Genomic DNA, 19,805 nt, shown 5'->3' on the forward strand with positions numbered 1-19,805 from the left:
GTGTCATCTGCATATCTGAGGTTATTGATATTTCTCCTGGCAATCTTGATTCCAGCTTGTGCTTCTTCCAGCCCAGTGTTTCTCATGATGTACTCTGCATATAAGTTAAATAAGCAGGGTGACAATATACAGCCTTGACGTACTCCTTTTCCTATTTGGAAACAGTCTGTTGTTTCATGTCCATTTCTAACTGTTGCTTCCTGACCTGCATATAGGTTTCTCAAGAGGCAGGTCAGGTGGTCTGGTATTCCCGTCTCTTTCAGAATTTTCCACAGTTTACTGTGATCCACACAGTCAAAGGCTTTGGCATAGTCAATAAAGCAGAAATAGATGTTTTTCTGGAACTCTCTTGCTTTTTTGATGATCCAGCGGATGTTGGCAATTTGATCTCTGGTTCCTCTGCCTTTTCTAAAACCAGCTTGAACATCTGGAAGTTCACGGTTCACGTATTGCTGAAGCCTGGCTTGGAGAATTTTGAGCATTACTTTACTAGTGTGTGAGATGAGTGCAACTGTGCGGTAGTTTGAGCATTCTTTGGCATTGCCTTTCTTTGGGATTGGAATGAAAACGGACCTTTTCCATTCCTGTGGCCACTGCTGAGTTTTCCAAATTTGCTGGCATATTGAGTGCAGCACTTTCACAGCATCACAGGATTTGAAATAGCTTAACTGGAATTCCATCACCTCCACTAGAACGTCCACAAATCATCTTCCCCATCTGAGCTTCAGTTTCCTCAAGCGTGAAACGCTGATAGGGACCTAACCTCACAGGCTGCTTGGGAGGAGTAAACTGGATGCAATACAGTGTGTGGAAGTGCTTTGTGAGACGCACCGCGCTGCGCACAAGCAGAGGGGTAGAAGGACACGCCGTTAGGAAAAGAGACAAGGGTGTTCCATTCCAGACGGACTCAGTCTATACCGGGATACAAATGCTTTGCTTTTGGTAATTGCATCTGGTGGAAACGGCAGTCTCCTGGGCCTATCTGTATTTAATGAACCATATCCAGTATCCTCTTTTTGCTTGATTCTGAGGAGAACTCAGTTGGCTGTCTCCTCTGGCCTACTGCAGGCCCTGGAGTGTCCAGCTCATATTGAACCTCCTCCTACCGCCTCCAAGAAAAACACCAGCCCGGAGTTAGGCCCATCCCACACACAGCTGCATGGGCTGAGGGGCCAGGGGAGGGGCAAGGGACACTCACCTACCTCCACCAGCACACGGACCTTGACACAGGTGAACGTGGCCAGGCTGAGACTTCAACCCACATGATGGTTAAGGAGGAGGAGGCTCAGTGCGAATCAAAGGCAGAGCATGGGGACAGATGGGGCTAAGGAGGCTGATGGGGACACATCAGATCTGAGAAGGTCCGGAGGCCATGGGGAGGAGTTTGGAAATGAGCCTCAGGGCAATGACAGAGCACCTAGACGTCTGCATTTGAGGAAGGCATGATGGGAATCTCCACTTTAGAAACATCCCAGGATGCTTCAGTTATTATGTGGGCTCGCTTGGGCCATGAGGTGTGCAGATATCTGTATCCAATTCTTCTGTGACCTGGTGGACCACCAGGCTCCTCTTTCACTGGGATTCTTCAGGCAAAAATACTGGAGTGAGTTACCATTTCCTTCTCCAGGGGATCTTCACAACACAGAGATCAAAACCCTCATCTCTTAAGAGTTGTATTGCATATATTATTTACACTATAATAAAATATAAACATTATATATATATAGAGAGAGGTTTGTTGTTAGAAATTGACTTATGTGATAAACATTGTGTGTGTATGTGTGTGTGCACATGTGTGTGTGTGTGTGTGCACGCGCTCTGCTGCTTTGCAGCCCCATGGATTATAGCCCACTAGGCTTTTCTGTCCATGGGATTTCCCAGGCAAGAATACTGGAGCAGGTTGCCATTTCCTTCTCCAGGGGATCTTCCCGACCCATGAATGAAACCCACATCTCTTGCCTCTCCTGCATTGGCAGGTGGATTCTTTACCACTAGTGCCACCGGGGAAGCAATATATATATATATATATATATATATATATATATGGATATATATGTGTGTGTACTATTGTTTGCCAGGGCATCTTCCCTACCCAGAGACTGAACCCGCATCTCCTGTACTGCAAGCAGGTTCTTTACCACTGAGCCACTGGGGAAGCCCCATGTGTATATATCTAGAGATACAGAACCAGTTACATATAGCTTTCATGTATATTGTATTATAGACATCATATGAATCTATATCATGTATATGTGAATATTATATATAATAAAGATATTTTTATCTGTCTACCTATCTGTCTACCGACCCATCTATCCTGATGGTTCTGTCTCTTTGGAGAACCCAGGCAGATCCATGTCCTCAGGGCTGTGGGGTTCAGGTGGATGCAGGGAGGCCAGGCAGGGGGCCAGCGCTAGAGTCCAGCACAGCCATGATGGCAGCAGTGAGGTAGAGAGAAGTGGGCAATTCTAAAAGCTCTTTGGAAAGTGAAATTGGTAAGACTTGCCACAGCTTGGAAATGGGCGGGAGCAAGGGAGAGGGAGATGCTGAGGACTTCTAGGCTTGTGGCTCTGCCTCTAAACAGATACAGGTGCTCTGCATGAGAACACTGGAAACCACCTAGGCTGTGTGGGGCCGAGTCTGGGCAGGCAGGGAGCTAGCATGAGAGCACATCATCAGAGGAAAGCTTGGAGGCAGGTCACGAAGGGGGAGTCATTCATGTAGGGATGGTAACAGACAGCACGGCTGTGAGTCCCCATGGAGACAATGGCAGTCCTGCAAAACCACACTGACCCGTTTGGGAGAGAAGAGCGAGCCTGTGAAGGAGACAGAGAAGGGATAGGCCGGAAGGAAGGTGGGCAACCGCCAGGAAGAGTCCCCTGGTGCCAAGGAAGCAAGCATCAGACGGTGCCTCAAGCAGGAAGTGGCCAACTCCATCAGATGCTAACGAAAGGGCAAGCAAACGGGAATTGAAACCTACCCTGAAGGTTAAATCACCAGGGAAGTGGAACCCGTGCAGGTCTCAGCTCTGAGATCGACTCCCTGCATGTCTAGCTGGCATCTCTGAAGCAAGTTCCCGCAGGAAACTGAAGGCCCGGGAGAGCTCTCCAGCTCCCATCAGCCCCTTGGCCACCCCTGTCCTGACAAAAGGAGGTGACACTTGACTACATCTTTCCCTTCTCCTCCCCCACCCCAACCCCTTAGGCTGCCTTTCAAACAGCCAGAATTCCTTTAAAGAGTAATCTAGGTATGCTTCAGCTGACATTCAAAAGTGCATTGCAATTCAAATGGAAATGCAGAAATTCATTCCCTTGGACAGTCTTGGGAAATTATAATAGAGATAAAACATCTTTTAAAGGTGGCGACAGGCATTTATCTGTGGGGACATCTCTATGCAATAGACTCTCCTGATGCAAACTCAAGAGAGGTCCAACCTTCACACAGAGAATGTCCTTTCGGCAGGGTCACCGAGTCTCTAAATTTGGGAAAGACATTAATTGCATCCATTTTCGCTTCTCCACTTTGTCCCTCCATTTCTCTCTGTGGATTTTGGTTTCCCCGTGTCCATCTCTCTTCATTTTTCTGTCTCTTCCTATCTCCCTCAGTCTCGCTCTGTCTCTCTGCTCTGTCTCTCTCTCTCTCTCACACACAGAATGGACAATTCCTTTACATGTACACATCCTTTCTCTTCCACAGTTACTTTCGCCACGCAAAAGAAGCAACTGTAAATTCAGGAAACCTACCAGATTTGTTATTTCTGCATGCATCGCCATCCTTTCAGAATAGGGAATAACAAAAGGGCCTAACAGAAGGGCAGGGTTACAGGGATTCTTTTGATGTCTTCCTAGTAAAGCTTTAAGGCTCCCTCCCTCACCAGTTCTACCCCAGGAGCCCCTCTCAATCTACCCCTGTCCTTGGTCCTAAGTCAGCTGACAAGAGAGGGGAATAAATTAGTAGCCGCATCTCCCTCTGCCCCCGTAGACACACATGTGTACTACACACACACACACACACACACACACACACACGTGAGATCACTGTTACCAAGTGGATGCGGCAGCCACCAGTGGAAGGAGTGGACTGTATCAAGATAACAACTAAGGGCCCAGCTCGTTGCTAGATGAGTCATCATCGATGGGTCTATGCTCTCACTGGATCCCATATCTTAAAAGTGGAAAAATCGATCTTAGAGTGTGAATCAATTCGTCCAAGATCACACAGCTTGTAAGAGTGAAACTGGGATGGGAACCAAGGTCCATCTGACTGCAAAACTTGTCTTTTATTTCCAAACGAGGAAATCTTTATCCAAGACAGCCAGAAGAACCATAACTTTATGTAAAGAGTCCTCATCATAAGGCTCATGTGTCAAGGGCACGGCCAGGAAGTGTATGAATATCAAGTCAAAGAAGGAAATGAAGCCCTGATTAAGAGAAAGGTAGCTTCTCAAAATGCAGGTGTATCAGGAACACAGCAGCATAGTGTGAAAATATTAAGCTGGGACAAGAAACTAAAATCCTCACAAGGCACTTGGAGCCTGGCCTGGGTGCACAGGTAATGGCTGAGGGAAAGTGGTGGACTGAAGAGCTTCCAAGGGAATCGCGCCTGGGCTGGGAGTTTCCCGGGATGACTTCAGCTACTCTAGCTGCCTCCCGAGGTCCAGCTGTCCCTGGCTTCTGCCAGCACCATCCAGCTGACCTGTCCAGTGCTCCAGTCCCCTTCAGACTGGTGGAATGCCCGGAATATCCGCTCGGTGACAGGAAACCCCTCCTCCCTGCCTGGGTCTTTCCCGTCCTTCTTGGCATTCCCAGTGTCTCTCTGGAATCTGCATCAGAAGCTGGGTCTGTTATTCTAGCTTTCACTTCGCCCTATTACTCGGAAGCAATACGTAAGTGTCGACCACCACTTCCCCTTTCTGCATCTAGAGCAGATACTGCTAATTGATCACAGCGTTCTTTTCTAATGACCCCGGTGACCTCCACACAGTGTCTAGACAAGCCACTCCTCAACTGATCAGAACTGGCCTATGAAACAAAAGACATGGGCCACCGTGTGACAGGGACTGAGTTCCCGACTGCACGCCAGCCACCTGCCTTTCTCCAGCTGCCTATCAGTAGATCAAAAATAAAACAGTCTATCACAAAAATAACAAAGTATTGTAAGGCTCATACAGGCTGAACCCATGTGTGGACAGCACCCACGTCTTGCCTACTGTAACGCCCCAGCACATAGCACGAGGTCTGCAGTGAAGAAGCACTTAGGAAAATACCAGTGAACCAGAGGGTAATGAATGATCAATGTGACTTTCTTTTTCTATGGAATGCATACTTAGAAGCACTTATGGGAATGAGAGTAAAGCTCTCATGGGAGATATTTCAATCAGGCACATTCACCCCAACCCTCTTGACCTTCCATGATCTCTAGTGTCTGGATCACGACAGCGACCAGAGCCCCACCATTAATTAGTAAACCTGGAAAGACCGGGACATTGGACTCAGGTTGGAATTTAAACCCTAGTTCACTCAGTAACACATTGTGTGGTCCAGCAAGCCCCCGATCACTTCTGAGTTCAGATCTCCCTTCACAGTGATGAGAGGTGGGTCCTCTTGCCTTTTTTGCCTCAAGAGGTAGGTGGAAAGACCAAAGGCAGGCCTGTATACTGTGAAGGGCTGTACAATGTCCGTGGTTGTCATACACGCCCCATTTGGTCTCTTCTCTCTGAAGCTTAGAAATTACTTTGCCTGAGGTTTCCTGACAGGGATGTAAGAAGAGGTACCAAGACTTGAAATCTTTTCTGTTCCACTTGAAAAAGGCTTTCATACTGTTCATGGGGTTCTCAAGGCAATAATTCTGAAGTAGATTGCCATTCCCTTCTCCAGGGGACCACATGTTGTCAGAAGTCTCCACCATGACCCATCCGCCTTGGTGGCCCTGCCTGGCATGGCTCAGAGTCTCAGTGAGTTAGACAAGGCTGTGATCCATGCGATCAGTTTGGATAGTTTTCTGTGATTGTGGTTTTCATTCTGGAGGCCATGGGATTGAAGAGACAGAGCTGACTCATTGGAAAAGACCCTGATGGTGGGTACGATCGAAGGCAGGAGGAGAAGGGGGCGACAGAGGATGAGATGCCATCACCAACTCAATGAACATAAGTTTGAACAAACTCCAGGAAATGGTGAAGGACAGGGAAGCCTGGCGTGCTTAAGTCGATAGGGTCGCAAAGAGTTGGACACAATTTAGCAACTAAACAACGACAACTGTCCCACTTGACATTGTTCTCATTTGTCCTCTTCCCCACAAGCTCTGCCCCCAGAGCGATCAGCTTCCAACCCCAGATTCATCCTGGCCTGGTCCCCAGTGAGCCCTGGTCTCACACGTGCCAGTGACACACAGTTCACACAGAGATGTTGGTGACACAGAGGTGGCTGGGGAGAGAAGAGACACACCTCAACTCGCTGTAAGTCTAGAGTTTTTCCATCATTCAGGGGAAAGTTTCCAGCTTCTCTACCACTTCCTCCCCAGCATCACTTCCAAATTTAAAAAGTAAAACTACAGTGTTTGATGTCACCTCAGGTAAAGACAGAGAGGAAGAAACACACAGGTCAGTTAAGCTGTCTTAACACAGCGCGTCACTGTGCTGTTCTGGGGCTGCCCTGGTGGCTCAGACGGTAAAGAAACTGCCTGGAATGCAGAAGACACAGGTTTAGTCCCTGGGTCAGGAAGATCCCCTGGAGGAGGGAATGGCTACCCACTCCAGCACTCTTGCCTGGAGAATTCCATGGACAGAGGAGGCTGGTGGGCTACAGTCCATGGGGTTGCAAAGAGTCAGACACAACTGAGCGACTAACATTTTCACTTTTCACTATCATCCTGTTCTGCAAGCCAATATGGGAGAGAGGAGAGAAAAGTACCTTTGCCTTGTAAGCCCAGAAGGCAAAGCTACAGGACTAAGTTCAGCCAGCAAGTTTGTGGCAAACTGGAAACCTCTTTGAGTCTTTTAGGGGACCCCTGGTGGCTGTGCCAGCTTCTGTCTGCCCTACTCCCCATCCTACTTGTCATAAACCACTGGACAAGGAATGGCATTTTCTGGAGTGAAAAAGTCCAGGTCTTGGAAGCAGCTGAGGAAGGCTATGGGTGGGGTGCAGCCTGAGAGTCATGTCCCAGGCCCCGAACGCAGGATGGAGCAAATTAGTTCCGTGGCCACAGTGAGGAAGGCTTTTATAAACATAACCTAATTGTATTACTTCGAAGTCCAGAAGCTCATTGCTCTGCCTAATGATGTGTCCCGTTATTTATAGGGTAGCACCATGAGACTTCTATTGATTTAATGCACTTCCTTAAAGACTGTCATTGTTACAGCCATAAAACGAAGCTATTCCCAGACAACTCAATTATTCCCCTGCGCCTATAAACCACCCTGTGCCCCACACAGCTGCACACAGGAGGGAAGGCGGGGCGAGACCATGACGGGGTGGAGGGTGCCAAGGGAAGGGTTCTGGAAAGGACAAAGGCAGGAGCTCCATCAGCCGGGGATGAGGGGCAGCAGGAGAAGACCTAGGAGAGCCCTATCCAGGGGAGCTGAGGGACTCTGAGCAAGACTCTTCTTTCCTTTCAGCCTTAGTTTTCCCAGCTGTAAAACGAGAGTGCTGAGCCCGATGAGAACTGTCAGATCCCTCCCAGCGCCTGCATTCTCTGGCTTTAAGAGTTACGCTTGGTTTGGTTCTTGGAGGCCATGTAGCTGGATCACATGGAGAAGGTACAAGCCCATTTTTAACATCACTCCTCACCCTTCCCATCGATCGAGAGCCTCTCTTTTTAAATTAATTGATAAGAATAGTAACAATGATAACAGGAAGTGATCTTCACCCTGCTGCGTATTAGCTACGTGTCCACAGGGCACTTGCCTTGTTGGCGTATCCGACACTCATTTTTCCATCGGTGAAATGAGCCTGTAACTCCACGGAACTGCTATAATAATACACAATGTATGTATGCCATATTTCCATCTTTCTCAAAATGTTAACATATAAACTACTTCCCTTTAATGTAGGAAGTAGGAATAGCTGAAGTACCCATTTCACAGGAAGGGAAAACTGAGGTGAGAAGGGGACAAATTTTCTAAGGGGAGTGACAGAGACTGGTCTCCTGCTTCAGGGAAATTCCAATTCTGATAAATAGCTGAGAAATGGAGGGAAATAAGACCTGGTGACCCTGCCTGAGGGTAAAGGCATCTCCATGGCAGAGACTTGAAACTGTCCCCTCAGACATGAGTTGGTCACTCCCAAAGGAGCCAGCACTCCCCTTAGGTTCTTCCAAGAAGCACGGAGAGAAGGTGTCAACGAGACAGCTCTCCCCTCCCCTACAGTTTCCCCAGCCTCCTGACCTTGGCAGTGGTTTTGAGAGGACAGAGTGGGAAACAAGGAACTCGCAGTAGAAGGCCAGAGTTCTGGAGTCCACCCTGGGGTCTCAGAAAATGCCCGAACTGAAAGAATCCCGAGGAATCGTCACACGGTCCCTCATTCCATCCCCAGTGAACATGAAGCCCTGAGAGGCGCAGGGACTTGCTTACGGCCGCCCAGTTTCTACGTGGCAGAGCCAGGATTTGGCTCCCAGGGAGCTCAGTTATCTCCCCAGCAGCCTGACCTCCATGTCTCAGCTGGCCGCCACCTCCAGCAAGCCCTGCAGGCTTACCTTTCTGGTACTGGAGCCACAGCTGCTGCTGGACCTTCTTGCTGGGGAAGTGAATGATGCAGGTGAGCTCGGAGCCATAGAGGGCCTCTGCGATGTAGTGTGATCCATAGTGCTGGATGAAGGACAGCAGCTCCTCCCGGCTGCTCTCTTTGGTCAGGATCTTGAGGACGTTGGTGAAGCCTGGACAGAGGAGGAGCATGTGGAGATGGTCAGAGTTGGGAGGCTGGAGCCCGGCAAATGGCAAGCCCGGATCTGGTACCTTGTCCTTCACCATAGCATCAGCCAAATGTGCATATAGTATCTCTCCCTTACTTGGCAAAGACCACTCTCTCTGGTGGACACACGAGACACCACCAAGAGGGAGCCAACAGCAGAGGGAGGACAGACGCTGGCGACCCAAAAGCCACAATCAGGAAAAATCAAAGCTGCGGTCTCCTGAGCAGCCAGCGTGTGGCGGGCACGCTGCTAGGTGTCCCAGCCACTTTGTCTAATTTAACCTCGGTCCAGCCCTGCAGTCCCAGCCATAGTGAGCCCTGTCCAGTAGATAAGCAAGTCAAAGGCCAGAGACTGGAAGTGATTTGCCTTGGTCCTCCAGCCAGAGGAGCTAGGATGCCAACCGACTTCTGTCCTCACCCCAAAGTGCACACGCTGCTCACATGCCCAGTTGCCCTGGGCCTGAACTGTCAGCGGCTGGAGCCCGAGGGGCTGCACTAACCCAGGCTCAGCAGACATTCGGTATCCTCAGACGTAATCCCTGGCTTAGCTTCCTAGAACATCACTTCCCTTTCTGTCTCCAAAACAACGGTGTGTTCTTTCTCCTGCCATTGTCAAGGGCCTCCTTGCTGCTCCATTATCCTTAGGCCTATGCCAAAGGGACCTGAGTCCCCAGTGCCTGGCACAGGGCCTGCACGGCCATCACTCAGTGCCCACTGACCTCCTGCCCTCTTCCTCTTGCAAGCAGGTCTCCAAGCAACGCTTTCAGGAGCCTTAACACCTTCTGGGCTCTTCTGTGCTCTGGATAAAGCCCAGTGACCTTATCTGGGTATCCCAGGGCTCCAAGCTCATCTTCCAGGAGCACATACATTAGGCTTCACCTCTAGCCAAATCTGTTTTCCTGTGTCTCCTGAATGTGATTTGGCATTTCCATCACACTTTCTTCACTTATATCTCTCCCCCACTCCGAACACACACACACACACCCCCTACGATTTACCTGGAATGGTCTTCCACTTCCTCTCTGAGTCACATCCATGTTTCCAGACCCCAAGAAGTCATCCCTCCCCCAAGAAGCTTTTCACACCATCTCAGCCTGGAATACCTACTCCCTGTACCTTCAACAGGCATCACCTTGAAAGCAGAAGCTCTGTCCCATTTGTCTCTAAATCTGCACACATGTCCTTTCCCACCACAATTTCCAGACACGGCAGGTGCACCGACTCCATTATGAGAATAAGAACGACCGACTCTGCACCACATCAAAGTAAAACGTAAAAGAGCAAGCGCTTCTTCAACACTGAAAATGAGCTCCTATTTGCAAACGTTTAGTTTACAAGGGGGTTCTCGGGAGCGTCATTATTGATTAATTAAAGCAGATACACCTTTGTAGTTGTAACAGGAACATGGCAGTCATTCACAAGCACGGTGGAAAGGTGTAGATGGTGGTGAACACAGGACAGGGCTCAAAGAATGAGTGCTTGCCTAGAACAGCCCCTCTCACCAACCCATCAACTCATGCAATGGGGCAATTAATGCAACAGGGCCAATAATGAGACGATTTCTGCTCAGTAATAAAGAACACCACGGAGAGGCCCTGTGGTTCTAGGCAAACAACACTGCCATCAAATCCTCGACACGCTCCTGTTACGCCACCTACTAGCTGTGTGACCTTGGGCAACTTAACCCCTCTGACCCTTGATTTCCTTATCTGAAAAATAAAGGGATAAAGAATGCCTTCCTCTTGAGACTGACGTAAATCCCAAGATACAAAACATTGTAAAGTGCTTGGCTGGTGTCAGCCATAATTACTATTTACACTTCCCCAATACCCAGGCTAAAGGGTTCCATGGTGCTCATGAACAAAGTGATACTGCGAAAGAGAAAAGGTAAGAAAGTAGCTGATAATCAGGAGATACTCAGGCAATAACCCAGTGGCAGTGTTATGAATAAGTCAGAGTAGAAAAATCCAAGTTTGGTCCTCATCTTTCCAAAGTCCATTACCCATTCCTTTTCCAGTTTTGTTTAATTTTTATTCTTTCATCAAAAAGGAGAATCAAAAGGAATATAAGGCACAGGAATAAATAGGATCCAAGCCCTACCCACAGTTCGCAGGTCAGAGTTGAGGTGCAGGAGACAGACAGGATTCTGATACGAATCAAGGACTTGTTAGTGCTTTAACATCAGCAGTCGAGCACAGGGAATTCCTTGCATTTTCCCCAGGAGAACAGATAATGGGGGAGGCATCTCCCCCAAGATATGCAAGGAGGTCCAGGCAGAGGAAACGGCATATGCAGAGTCACAAAGCCGAGCGAGAAAACGTCCCATTTCCAGAGCTGTAAGTTCCGTTTGAGACTTGTAAGTCTGAAACTAAATGTCCCATTTGAGAATTATAAGCCATCCCTATCATGGGGAAAGATTCATGTGGGCAAAGTGTGAATAGTGTGTGTGTGTGTGTTGGTGGGGGTGGGGGGCGGGGATGTATTATTGCTGAGTAGGAGGAGATGGGCAGGAAAGGAAATCAGGAGAGACTAGAGCAATCAGTGCCTGAAAGAACCCACATGCCTCAAATACTTGGAGAATGTAAGCGTGACTGAGACTGCCACACCCTGTGCAGAGCCACCCTTCCCCCAGGAGCTCCTCTGACTTCCCAGAATGGACGGCGGCCCCATTACTGCACTGACCTCCTGCAATGTGTGGCCGTCACCGTCTGTCTGCTTGTCCTTCCACCCTCCCTGTGAGCTCCTTGATGGCAGGGGGCGAGGCCTCATTCCTCAGCCATCCCCAGTGCCAGCACGGGCCCTGGCACGCCCCGGGGCTGTGCTGAATTACACCTGAGTCCCCTGGCTGCGGACGGTGGGGCTCACCTGCCGAGAGGGTGATGGTGCTGAGCTTCACGCGGTAGAGGTTGCTGCGGACCCGCCACTGCTGCACCATGGGGTACCCCATGGCCTCGTCGTACCTGATGTCTCCTGGGGAGGGAAGAAGGTCACGTGAGCCCCACGTTTACAGGCCTCACCCCACAGCCCTGCCCTGCAGCCCTGGGCTCCAGGGAACGGCCCCCTCTTCTAAGCTTGGCCCTCTGGGGCCAACGGTGGGATCTGCACCCCGCCTCCGGGCCTCTTTCTTCCTGGCCTCTGACCTCAGCCTCAAGCTGCCCTTTTCTCTCTGCTCTAGAACTCACATGGCCCCTCTACCCTACAAGCAAGAGTGGGTTTCTGGTTCTACTTAACCCCAGAGGCAATTTGCCATGGGACGCTAGACACTGTGGTGCCTCAGTTTCCCCTTCTGATCCCATGGCTACCTAGGCTGACCTTATTTAAGTAGGCGTATCATGAGACTCAAATGAACTAAGAGCAGTGGAAGCTTTATGGTAACCTCGAAAGGTCCAACACGTGCACTGGGGGCCCACACGTCACCTATTCCTGAGGCTACTTTTGCACAATGCCAGCAGAGCGGAGCAGTTGTGACAGAGAGCCCATGCAGAGCCTCGCACGCTCACTAGCGGACCTTTAATGTCCGCCCACTCTGTACAGACTGTTATTTCCCAACATGGAAACACGATATGTCCTTTGATGTCTCAGAAAATACCTATGTGCACACACAAAAGCTTCCCATTTTAAACAAGACTGAGAAACACTGGCTAAACAAAGTTAAACAAGATTAAAAAAACAGACTGTGTAATTTCTCAGCTCCGTGAATAAATTAATATACATTTTAAAGGTACATGAAGACGGCGCGCAGCATTTTGCAAATGTCTTTGGCCGAGGAGCCCCGTTTCTAGGGTCCACTGACACTCAGGTTTCATAGAATACATTTTTTGAAACCCAGGTATAGACAAAACATAAACAAAGAAAAAAAATAACACAACAAAATGTTAGCAAGTGGTTAACTTGGTTAGCAAGTGGATGCCTAAAAGATTCCTGTTTTCTGATTTATATTCATCTCCATTTTCTAAATTTTCTACTCTAAGCACTGCAAACTCCCTTTTTTGTAATCAGAAAAAAAAAAAAAAGACATGAAAAAGAAATGCTAGTCACATCAGCAGTTATTATTTTTGTTGTTATATATCCTCGGCAAATGGCAGGCACATTTTCTATCCTCTTCTCTTGTCCCCTGGTGCGGAGGCACTTAAAGAGGTATTTGATACCAAGATTAAAATGAGAATCTCATTGGAACAAATGATTTCTTTCTGGACATTACCGCAGTATTAAAGTTGTCCATTACTGTCAACTTCTTCTTCTTTTTTTTTTTCCTCCCTAGCCTTTTCAGAAATAATGTAATTTTTTAGAGGCTTTCATTTTAAAGTAAAATATTCATGATCCCCAAAGGTAAGTCCACTGGAGCGAGGTTGTTTTGTTAGAAATATGTCCTCTCTGTTGGTCTGCTCTGCCTGTCCTGCCCTTCCTTTGCAGACACTGGGGAGAGAAGGGGAGAGGGTGGGGGAGGAGGAGAGGCCTGTGTTTCGGCTCAGAGTGAAGGAACCAGTCTGCATGGGAAGACCAGACAGCAGCCCCAGGCAGCCTCCGCCCCACCTATTATTATTTTTTTCTAAATGTTTAATCTTGTTTCATCTAATTATTATTATCTTTTTGCCTCCGAATACAGGATCTTAGTTCCCCTACAGGGATTACACCCTGGCCCCTTGCCGTGGAAGTGCAGAGTCCTAACTGCTGGACCACCAGGGAAGTCCCTGCCCCATCTATGACTGCCCGTCCTAATTCAGAGCAGACGTGGAGGGGGTATTGGCAACTAGGGCCATCCCCAAGAGAACAAGGCAGACATTTCAGTGCAGGTTGTTCCTGCAGCTTATTTACTCGGTGCTTTAGTGTCCAAAGGGCTTCCCTGGAGGCTCCAATGGTAAAGAATCCGCCTGCAGTGTGGGAGACCTGGGTTTGATTCCTGGGTTGGGAAGATCCCCTGGAGGCGGGCATGGCAACCCACTCCAGTATTCTTGCCTGGAGAATCCCCCACGGACAGAGGAGCCTGGCAGGCTACAGTCCATGGGGTTGCAAAGAGTTGGACAAGACTGAGCAACTAAGCACCATAGTGTCCAAAAGGAAAAACTAAAACACAGAAGCAACAATATCAAATAAACAAAAACAAAAGTCCCAAACCTACCGCCTCTTTTGATTATCAAAACATTTACAAGACCAACTTCTCTGCCCTCATTCCCTCCCTAAATTTCCCCTGTAAGTGATCATCCTTCCATCTTACACTTTCCCCACTCCTGGTCCATACTGGATTCCACCTGGAATATAAGCGCTTTCAGTGAAATGCCAGTTTCTTGAGGTCAAGGCCATGGTCTATATTATTCCTACTCCTGCACAGCCTGGTAAATAGAGGCTACAGTACTCCAAAGCAGACCCTGATATATCGCAGACTCTCAATAAATATCTTTTATTGACTCGCCCTCTTGCCTCTCATTCCTGACCACAAACCATCCTTGGTCTTACTCGACTAGTGACCCCCTTCTTACCTGATCCTGTCCTAGATTACCACCCAAGGATTAGGAGTGACATGAAGCCCTGGGATGGGGAGGGGTGTTTTTTCTGATGAACAACAAAAACCAAAATTAACTCTTAAAATGGAACAGTTCCTTTATTAAGGAGCCCCGAATCAAAACAAATAACCCTAAGAGTCTGTACCACTAGTGCAGAACCACAATGTTCTGTACCACACAGGCAGCCAGGGCCCTTAAGCCTGGAAAAGTCCCCCATAAAAGGGCAAGAGAGGAACTGGGAGCAGATGAGCAGGAGCAGAGGGCGGCCTGCAGTGGGGCAGAAAATACAGGCTTCAGGACAGCCTGCCAAAGAGTGTTTCCCTGTAGGGGAGACACAGGTTGTGGGTGGCAGTGGTTGCAGGGAACAGTGGAGGGGAGTGAAAAAGGGCAGAGGACCTGGAGCCACAGCTGCTTCCAGTCCTGGCAGATCTGCTGTGTGACCTTAAGCTGCTTCCTTCACCTGTCTGAGCCTGGATTCCTCATCTACAAAATGAGAAAAATAATACCCACCCTACAGGATGGCTCAGTGCCCAGAAAACAAACTGCATGACTGATGTGTTTTAAGTGAAAGAGACTCCTGGTTGGGGTTGGGGTGGGGAAGGTCCCCTTATTCTATTTTAAATGACTTAAACATGAACTGCGTGTTTCTAGATTCCATACATACATGTTAATACATAGTATCTGTTTTTCTCTTTCTGGCATACTTTGCTCCGTGTTTAGGTTCATCCATCTCATTAGACACGACTCCAGTATGTTCCGTGGTATGGCTAAGAGAGGTGGGAAAGGGTGGGCGGTAGGAGGGAGGTTCAAGAGGGAGGGGACATATATATGCCTAAGGCTAATTCATGTTGATGTGTGGCCGAAACCAAAGCAATATTGTAAAGCATCTTTCCATTAAAAATAAATAAATTTAAAAAAATGAACTGCATGATCTTACTTCCTTGTGGTATCTAAAACCTTTGAACTCATCAAAGCTGACAGTAGGATGGCTGGTGGGGGTGGGGTGATGGGCAGAGGCTGGCCAACGGGTCCAGAGGTTCAGTTCTGGGGGTGGATGTGCTTGCTGCTCCCACGTGCAGCCTGGTGACTGTGGTTAGTAACAGCGCGCTGCCTACTGAAGTTTGCCGAGAGGGTGGATCCAGCCTTGGCTCAGAGTCTGGAGTCTCCGGGAAGCCCCTGGTTCTTCACTGCCCCTAAGAGCCCTAGAAATGGCAGGTCCCTTTCACATCCCATCCCTCACTAGCACAGGAGCTTGGCAGGGCCCATTCCGGACGTGCTGAGCAGCTGATCCTGGAGACCAGGGTGTGGTCAGGGGGAAGGCCGGGGGGCAGAGGGCAGGAATCCAGTATCTGTGTGTCTGTCTTACCAGTGAGCAGCTGGAGGTCCGGGAGGGGCTCGGAGAGGACCCCCCGGCACTGCTCCTCCACCGGCAGCGGGATCACCAGCAGCCCGTCGGCCAGCTGCGGGAAGTCCTTGATGAAGTTGTTCTCCCTGTGGAGAGGAGCAGAGAGACTGCCAGGTCGAGGAAGCAGAGGCTGGGGGCTGGGGGTGTAGGGGGGTGGGTGGGCAGGGTGAGGGGGCTGTGGGGCAGGAGGGGAGGAAGCTCCAAGTCAGAGGAGAGACTGGTGAGTTGGGGCGGGGGACGGGCTTGCTGGGATGGAGGCCTCTGGCTCCCTGAATCCCAGCTCCTAGAACAGAGTGCTAATGACAGCTTCTAGAATCCAGCAGGCTGCAGCTTGAACCCCGGCCCACCACTCACTAGCTGCGCAATCTTGAGAGCAAGCTGCTGGTCCACTCGGAACCTCAGTCTCCTTGTCTATAAAAGTGAGATTTCAGGGTAGTTTGAAACATTTAATGCGATAAAGCTGCCAGCTGCTCTGGACACAGTCTGATGTTCTGTACACTGTATATTTGGCTGTGAAACGTCCCCTTACATAAGCAGTAACGACAGTGAGCCAGCATGAGAGGGGACTGAGGACAGCATGAAGTGCTTAAGACTGAGCTGGAGAGAATGGCTGTCTGCATGCTCAGGTCTTTCAGACTGGACTTCTCCTTTCAGAGATGGGCAAACTGAAACCTGGAGAAGGGATGGGAAACTGTCACGGACAACCAATGGCTCAGATGCAAGACCGGATCTCCCCACTCCTCGGCCAGCGCTCTCTCTGTCCCAGCGTCTTCAGGTGCCTCTGTCCCTTCACTGCAAGACCACCCCAGCGAACAGCAGACAGACCTCAGGGTGACCTCAGGACACTGAACCCTGAGCAAAGGCAGCCTTAAGGTGTGGGGAACGGGGCGACTGTGCATTGCAGGGAGCCGGGCTTCCATCTTCTAGACAATAGGTGTGCCTGAAGTTGGAACAGCCTGTCACTGAGAGGTGGTGAGGTTGCCTTAGCTGGGGGCATGCAAGGGAAACTTGACAGACACTTGTCATGGACAGTGTCCAGGGCATCTCCATATTCAAACCTGACTTCTGAGGTCCCTTTTTATTCATAAATCCTCAGAGTTAGAGACACTGACCACAATCTGGAGAGGAGGAGCGGGGAAGGCGAAGAACAAAGGGAGGGCATGTTTATCGCTTCATTTTGCCACCTGGAATGGACAGCCTTGAAATGAAAATCAGAGAGAGGCAAGCAAAAGTCCATGAGGCCAAAGCAATGCCTTTGAAGCCTGGATCTCGGGCAGTTCAAAAGGACACGTGCAAGCGTTGTGTGGCTTGGGTCACCTTCCTGTCTGTGCTCCACGTCCCCAGGCACTCCACCCCAGGCACCTGTGAAACGTGTCCTCTGTTCATTCATTTAGAGAACACGTTCTCCGTGTCTGACCCCTGAGCAGGTGGGACTCCAGGGGCGGACACGGTATCCCCACCTTCAACATCACCAATATCTTTGTCATCATCGTCTCTGACAATTAGTGACTAAACTTCTATACTTTGCTAGGACCTGGCTAAGCACTTCACATCCATTTAATCATTTAATCTTCACAACAACCCACAAGGCAGTCATCATTATCTTCATTTTACACAAAAGAAAAAAAAATGAGGTTCAGAGTTAAGAGGTAGTGAAGCTGGGGTTGGAACCAGGTCTGTCTGACCACACAGCTGGAGGTAAGTGGCCGGGCCTGGGACTGTCAGCCGGGCCTGTGTGCATGATAGTGAGTTTCTGGGTCCAAACTGGTACATGTAAGCACACTATTCTGTGCACCATGTGTGTACCCATGTTCGTCTACATGTGTGCCTGTGATCATGGATTCTGCCCAGGTGTTGGTGGCTGGCCTTTGATTTGTCTGCACACTTGGGTATGTGGAACAGCCCCGGGAATATAAAGAGAGCCTGCCAGTGGCCACGGAAGTGCCCCCAAGTAGCACACAACCCCCACGAGGGTCTAAGGAACGAAACTTCCTCCTGTGCCCCTCACACGGTGGCCTCTGGTTTATGGAGCTTCTCTTGGAGACATAACGAGGTGGAGGGTGTCCCTCTGCCCTAGTTATTCAGCAAACACATGCTGAGTGGAGCCCTGAGCCGAGCACTCAAGGACCCAGAGACAGCCTTGGATTCTCCCCCGGCCCTTGAGATCATCCCAGCCCCGTGTCGGGGAGACAATACACCAGCCACGCAGAACAGGCAGTGGGGCTGGTTACTGGGGATTCCGGAGGGCTGGAGGCTTCCGCAGAGACCCAAGGTCTCCTCCTTCCCCACGAGACCCAAACACTTGTTTCACGAGGGCACGAGGGAGATGGCTCTGAAGACTGGCATCCTGCTCTGTCCACACTGCATCCTCGCTGGGTAATCTGGAGCAAAGCACTCAAACCTCAGTTTCCTCATCTGTAAATTAGGGACCCTGAGCTCTTCATCCTGCCTTAATGAAATCACAGTAATAAGGATGATGGCAATAGCTGTTGGCTGAGCACCTCCTAGGCACCAGGCAATGTTCCATGTAGTTTACATGAGCTCTCACCCAACCACGTGAATTAGGTGCCATCAAACCAGCACCCCCCCACCCCACCCCCCAGTTCAGAGGTGGAAAAGCTGAAGCACAAAGCAGTTATGTAACTGCTTAAAACCACAGCTGGGAAGGGGAGATCTCAGGTGGTCTGACCCCAGAACCCACACTCTACATTACTGTACGGGGGCAGGGCACTGAAGATGCTGACCAGGACAGTCTCAGGCTCTCAAAGCTGGAAGAGCCGTAGCACCCAGGGGTGTGCTGAGCCCAGACAGGCTGACGCCGAATGAAGGGGTCTGTTACTCGTTGCAACTTACACACCAGTGCTCAGGTGCAGACCCTTATCCAACATCATGAGATGGGCATGATCACACCTCCCCCAACCCCTGGCCCTGCCCCATACAGGCTCTGAGATGTGAACTGACTTCCCAGGACTTACTCGCCAAGTACATTTGGAAAGAGGGATCTGAAGGCAAGCTTATTACTTTTCACTTTACCATCTAGCATCACCACTTCACAGCTTCTCCGGCTTTGATTTTCTAATTGCAGAGGAGGGGGACAGTGACCCCCTCGCCAGCCCCACGTTCCTCTCCTCCAAGCCTTCTGCCTTCTCTTTAAGCCGGGTTTGACTCTGTGGGCAAATCTGACCTCGGTACACGGCAGCACAGTGGCCAGCCTCGGGACGGCAGCGGGGGCCGGCTCATACTCTGCTGCTTGGAGGAAAGTGGTCTCCCTGAGCTTCCAGGCCATAGGAAGGGTCTTGAGGAAAAGCATGGGAAAGAGGGAGACCATGGAAAGATGGGAATTCTCAAGCGAGTGCAAAGAGCAGGGAGAAGGGGGTGGGGGCGGATCAGGGAGTGAAAAGGTAGCAACAGCAAAGACCAAGGACCTAGGGTGGTCCCTCCCGACTGCGCCCCTTCGCGTCTGCCTGGGCGATGGCTACAAGTCCTGCATGGCCTCTGCCAGCAGAGGGCGCCCGGGGCCTTCGCATCAATCAGCTCTCCCCGGAGGCAAAACAGTACACGCAAGGAATGGAGCTAGGGACGCTGCCCTGGGCTGGGGACGGTGCCCTGGGCTGGCGACCTCATACAGCCCAAGGGGCAGCTTCAGAATCCACCCACCTGGGGAAGGTGACGGGGAGGACAGCAGGGTGCTTGCCTAAACTCAGTTGGCTCGAAGACAAATCCAGATTCTCAGACTTGGGCATGGGTGGGTGCATGTGTAGTCAAAGCTACCAGGCAACCACGGAATCCTAATAACAGGAAGACAGGAAGCAGAGTAAGTGCTGTCTGTGCATTGATCCCATTTGTTGACCATCAGCCGTGTGCTGGGTAGTGTGCCGAGACACAGGTGAGCGCGTGCGTCATTTTAACCGCATGAGAATTCTGTAACTACTATTATTACTCCCGTTTTGCACATGAAGAAATGGATACTCAGAGAGGTTTAGGAACTTGTCCACC

At 50.0% G+C, this 19,805-nt stretch overlaps 1 protein-coding gene across 2 annotated transcripts in view; it reads right to left on the reverse strand.

Moving 5' to 3' along the window:
- The window catches only part of ASTN2 (astrotactin 2), a 1,024,651-nt gene that overhangs the window by 264,937 nt on the left and 739,909 nt on the right, over window positions 1–19,805 (reverse strand). For both annotated transcript variants that reach the window (XM_040241692.1, XM_040241685.1), the window contains exons 14-16: window positions 15,771–15,895; window positions 11,769–11,873; window positions 8,689–8,868 (exon numbers count right to left, since the gene is read on the reverse strand). In XM_040241692.1, the coding sequence (XP_040097626.1) occupies window positions 8,689–8,868; window positions 11,769–11,873; window positions 15,771–15,895 (410 nt within the window). The remainder of the gene's footprint in view (window positions 1–8,688; window positions 8,869–11,768; window positions 11,874–15,770; window positions 15,896–19,805) is intronic.

Source organism: Oryx dammah, unplaced genomic scaffold (genome assembly GCF_014754425.2).
Source record: "Oryx dammah isolate SB20612 unplaced genomic scaffold, SCBI_Odam_1.1 HiC_scaffold_1, whole genome shotgun sequence".
In the NCBI taxonomy this organism is placed as follows: Eukaryota; Metazoa; Chordata; class Mammalia; order Artiodactyla; family Bovidae; genus Oryx; species Oryx dammah.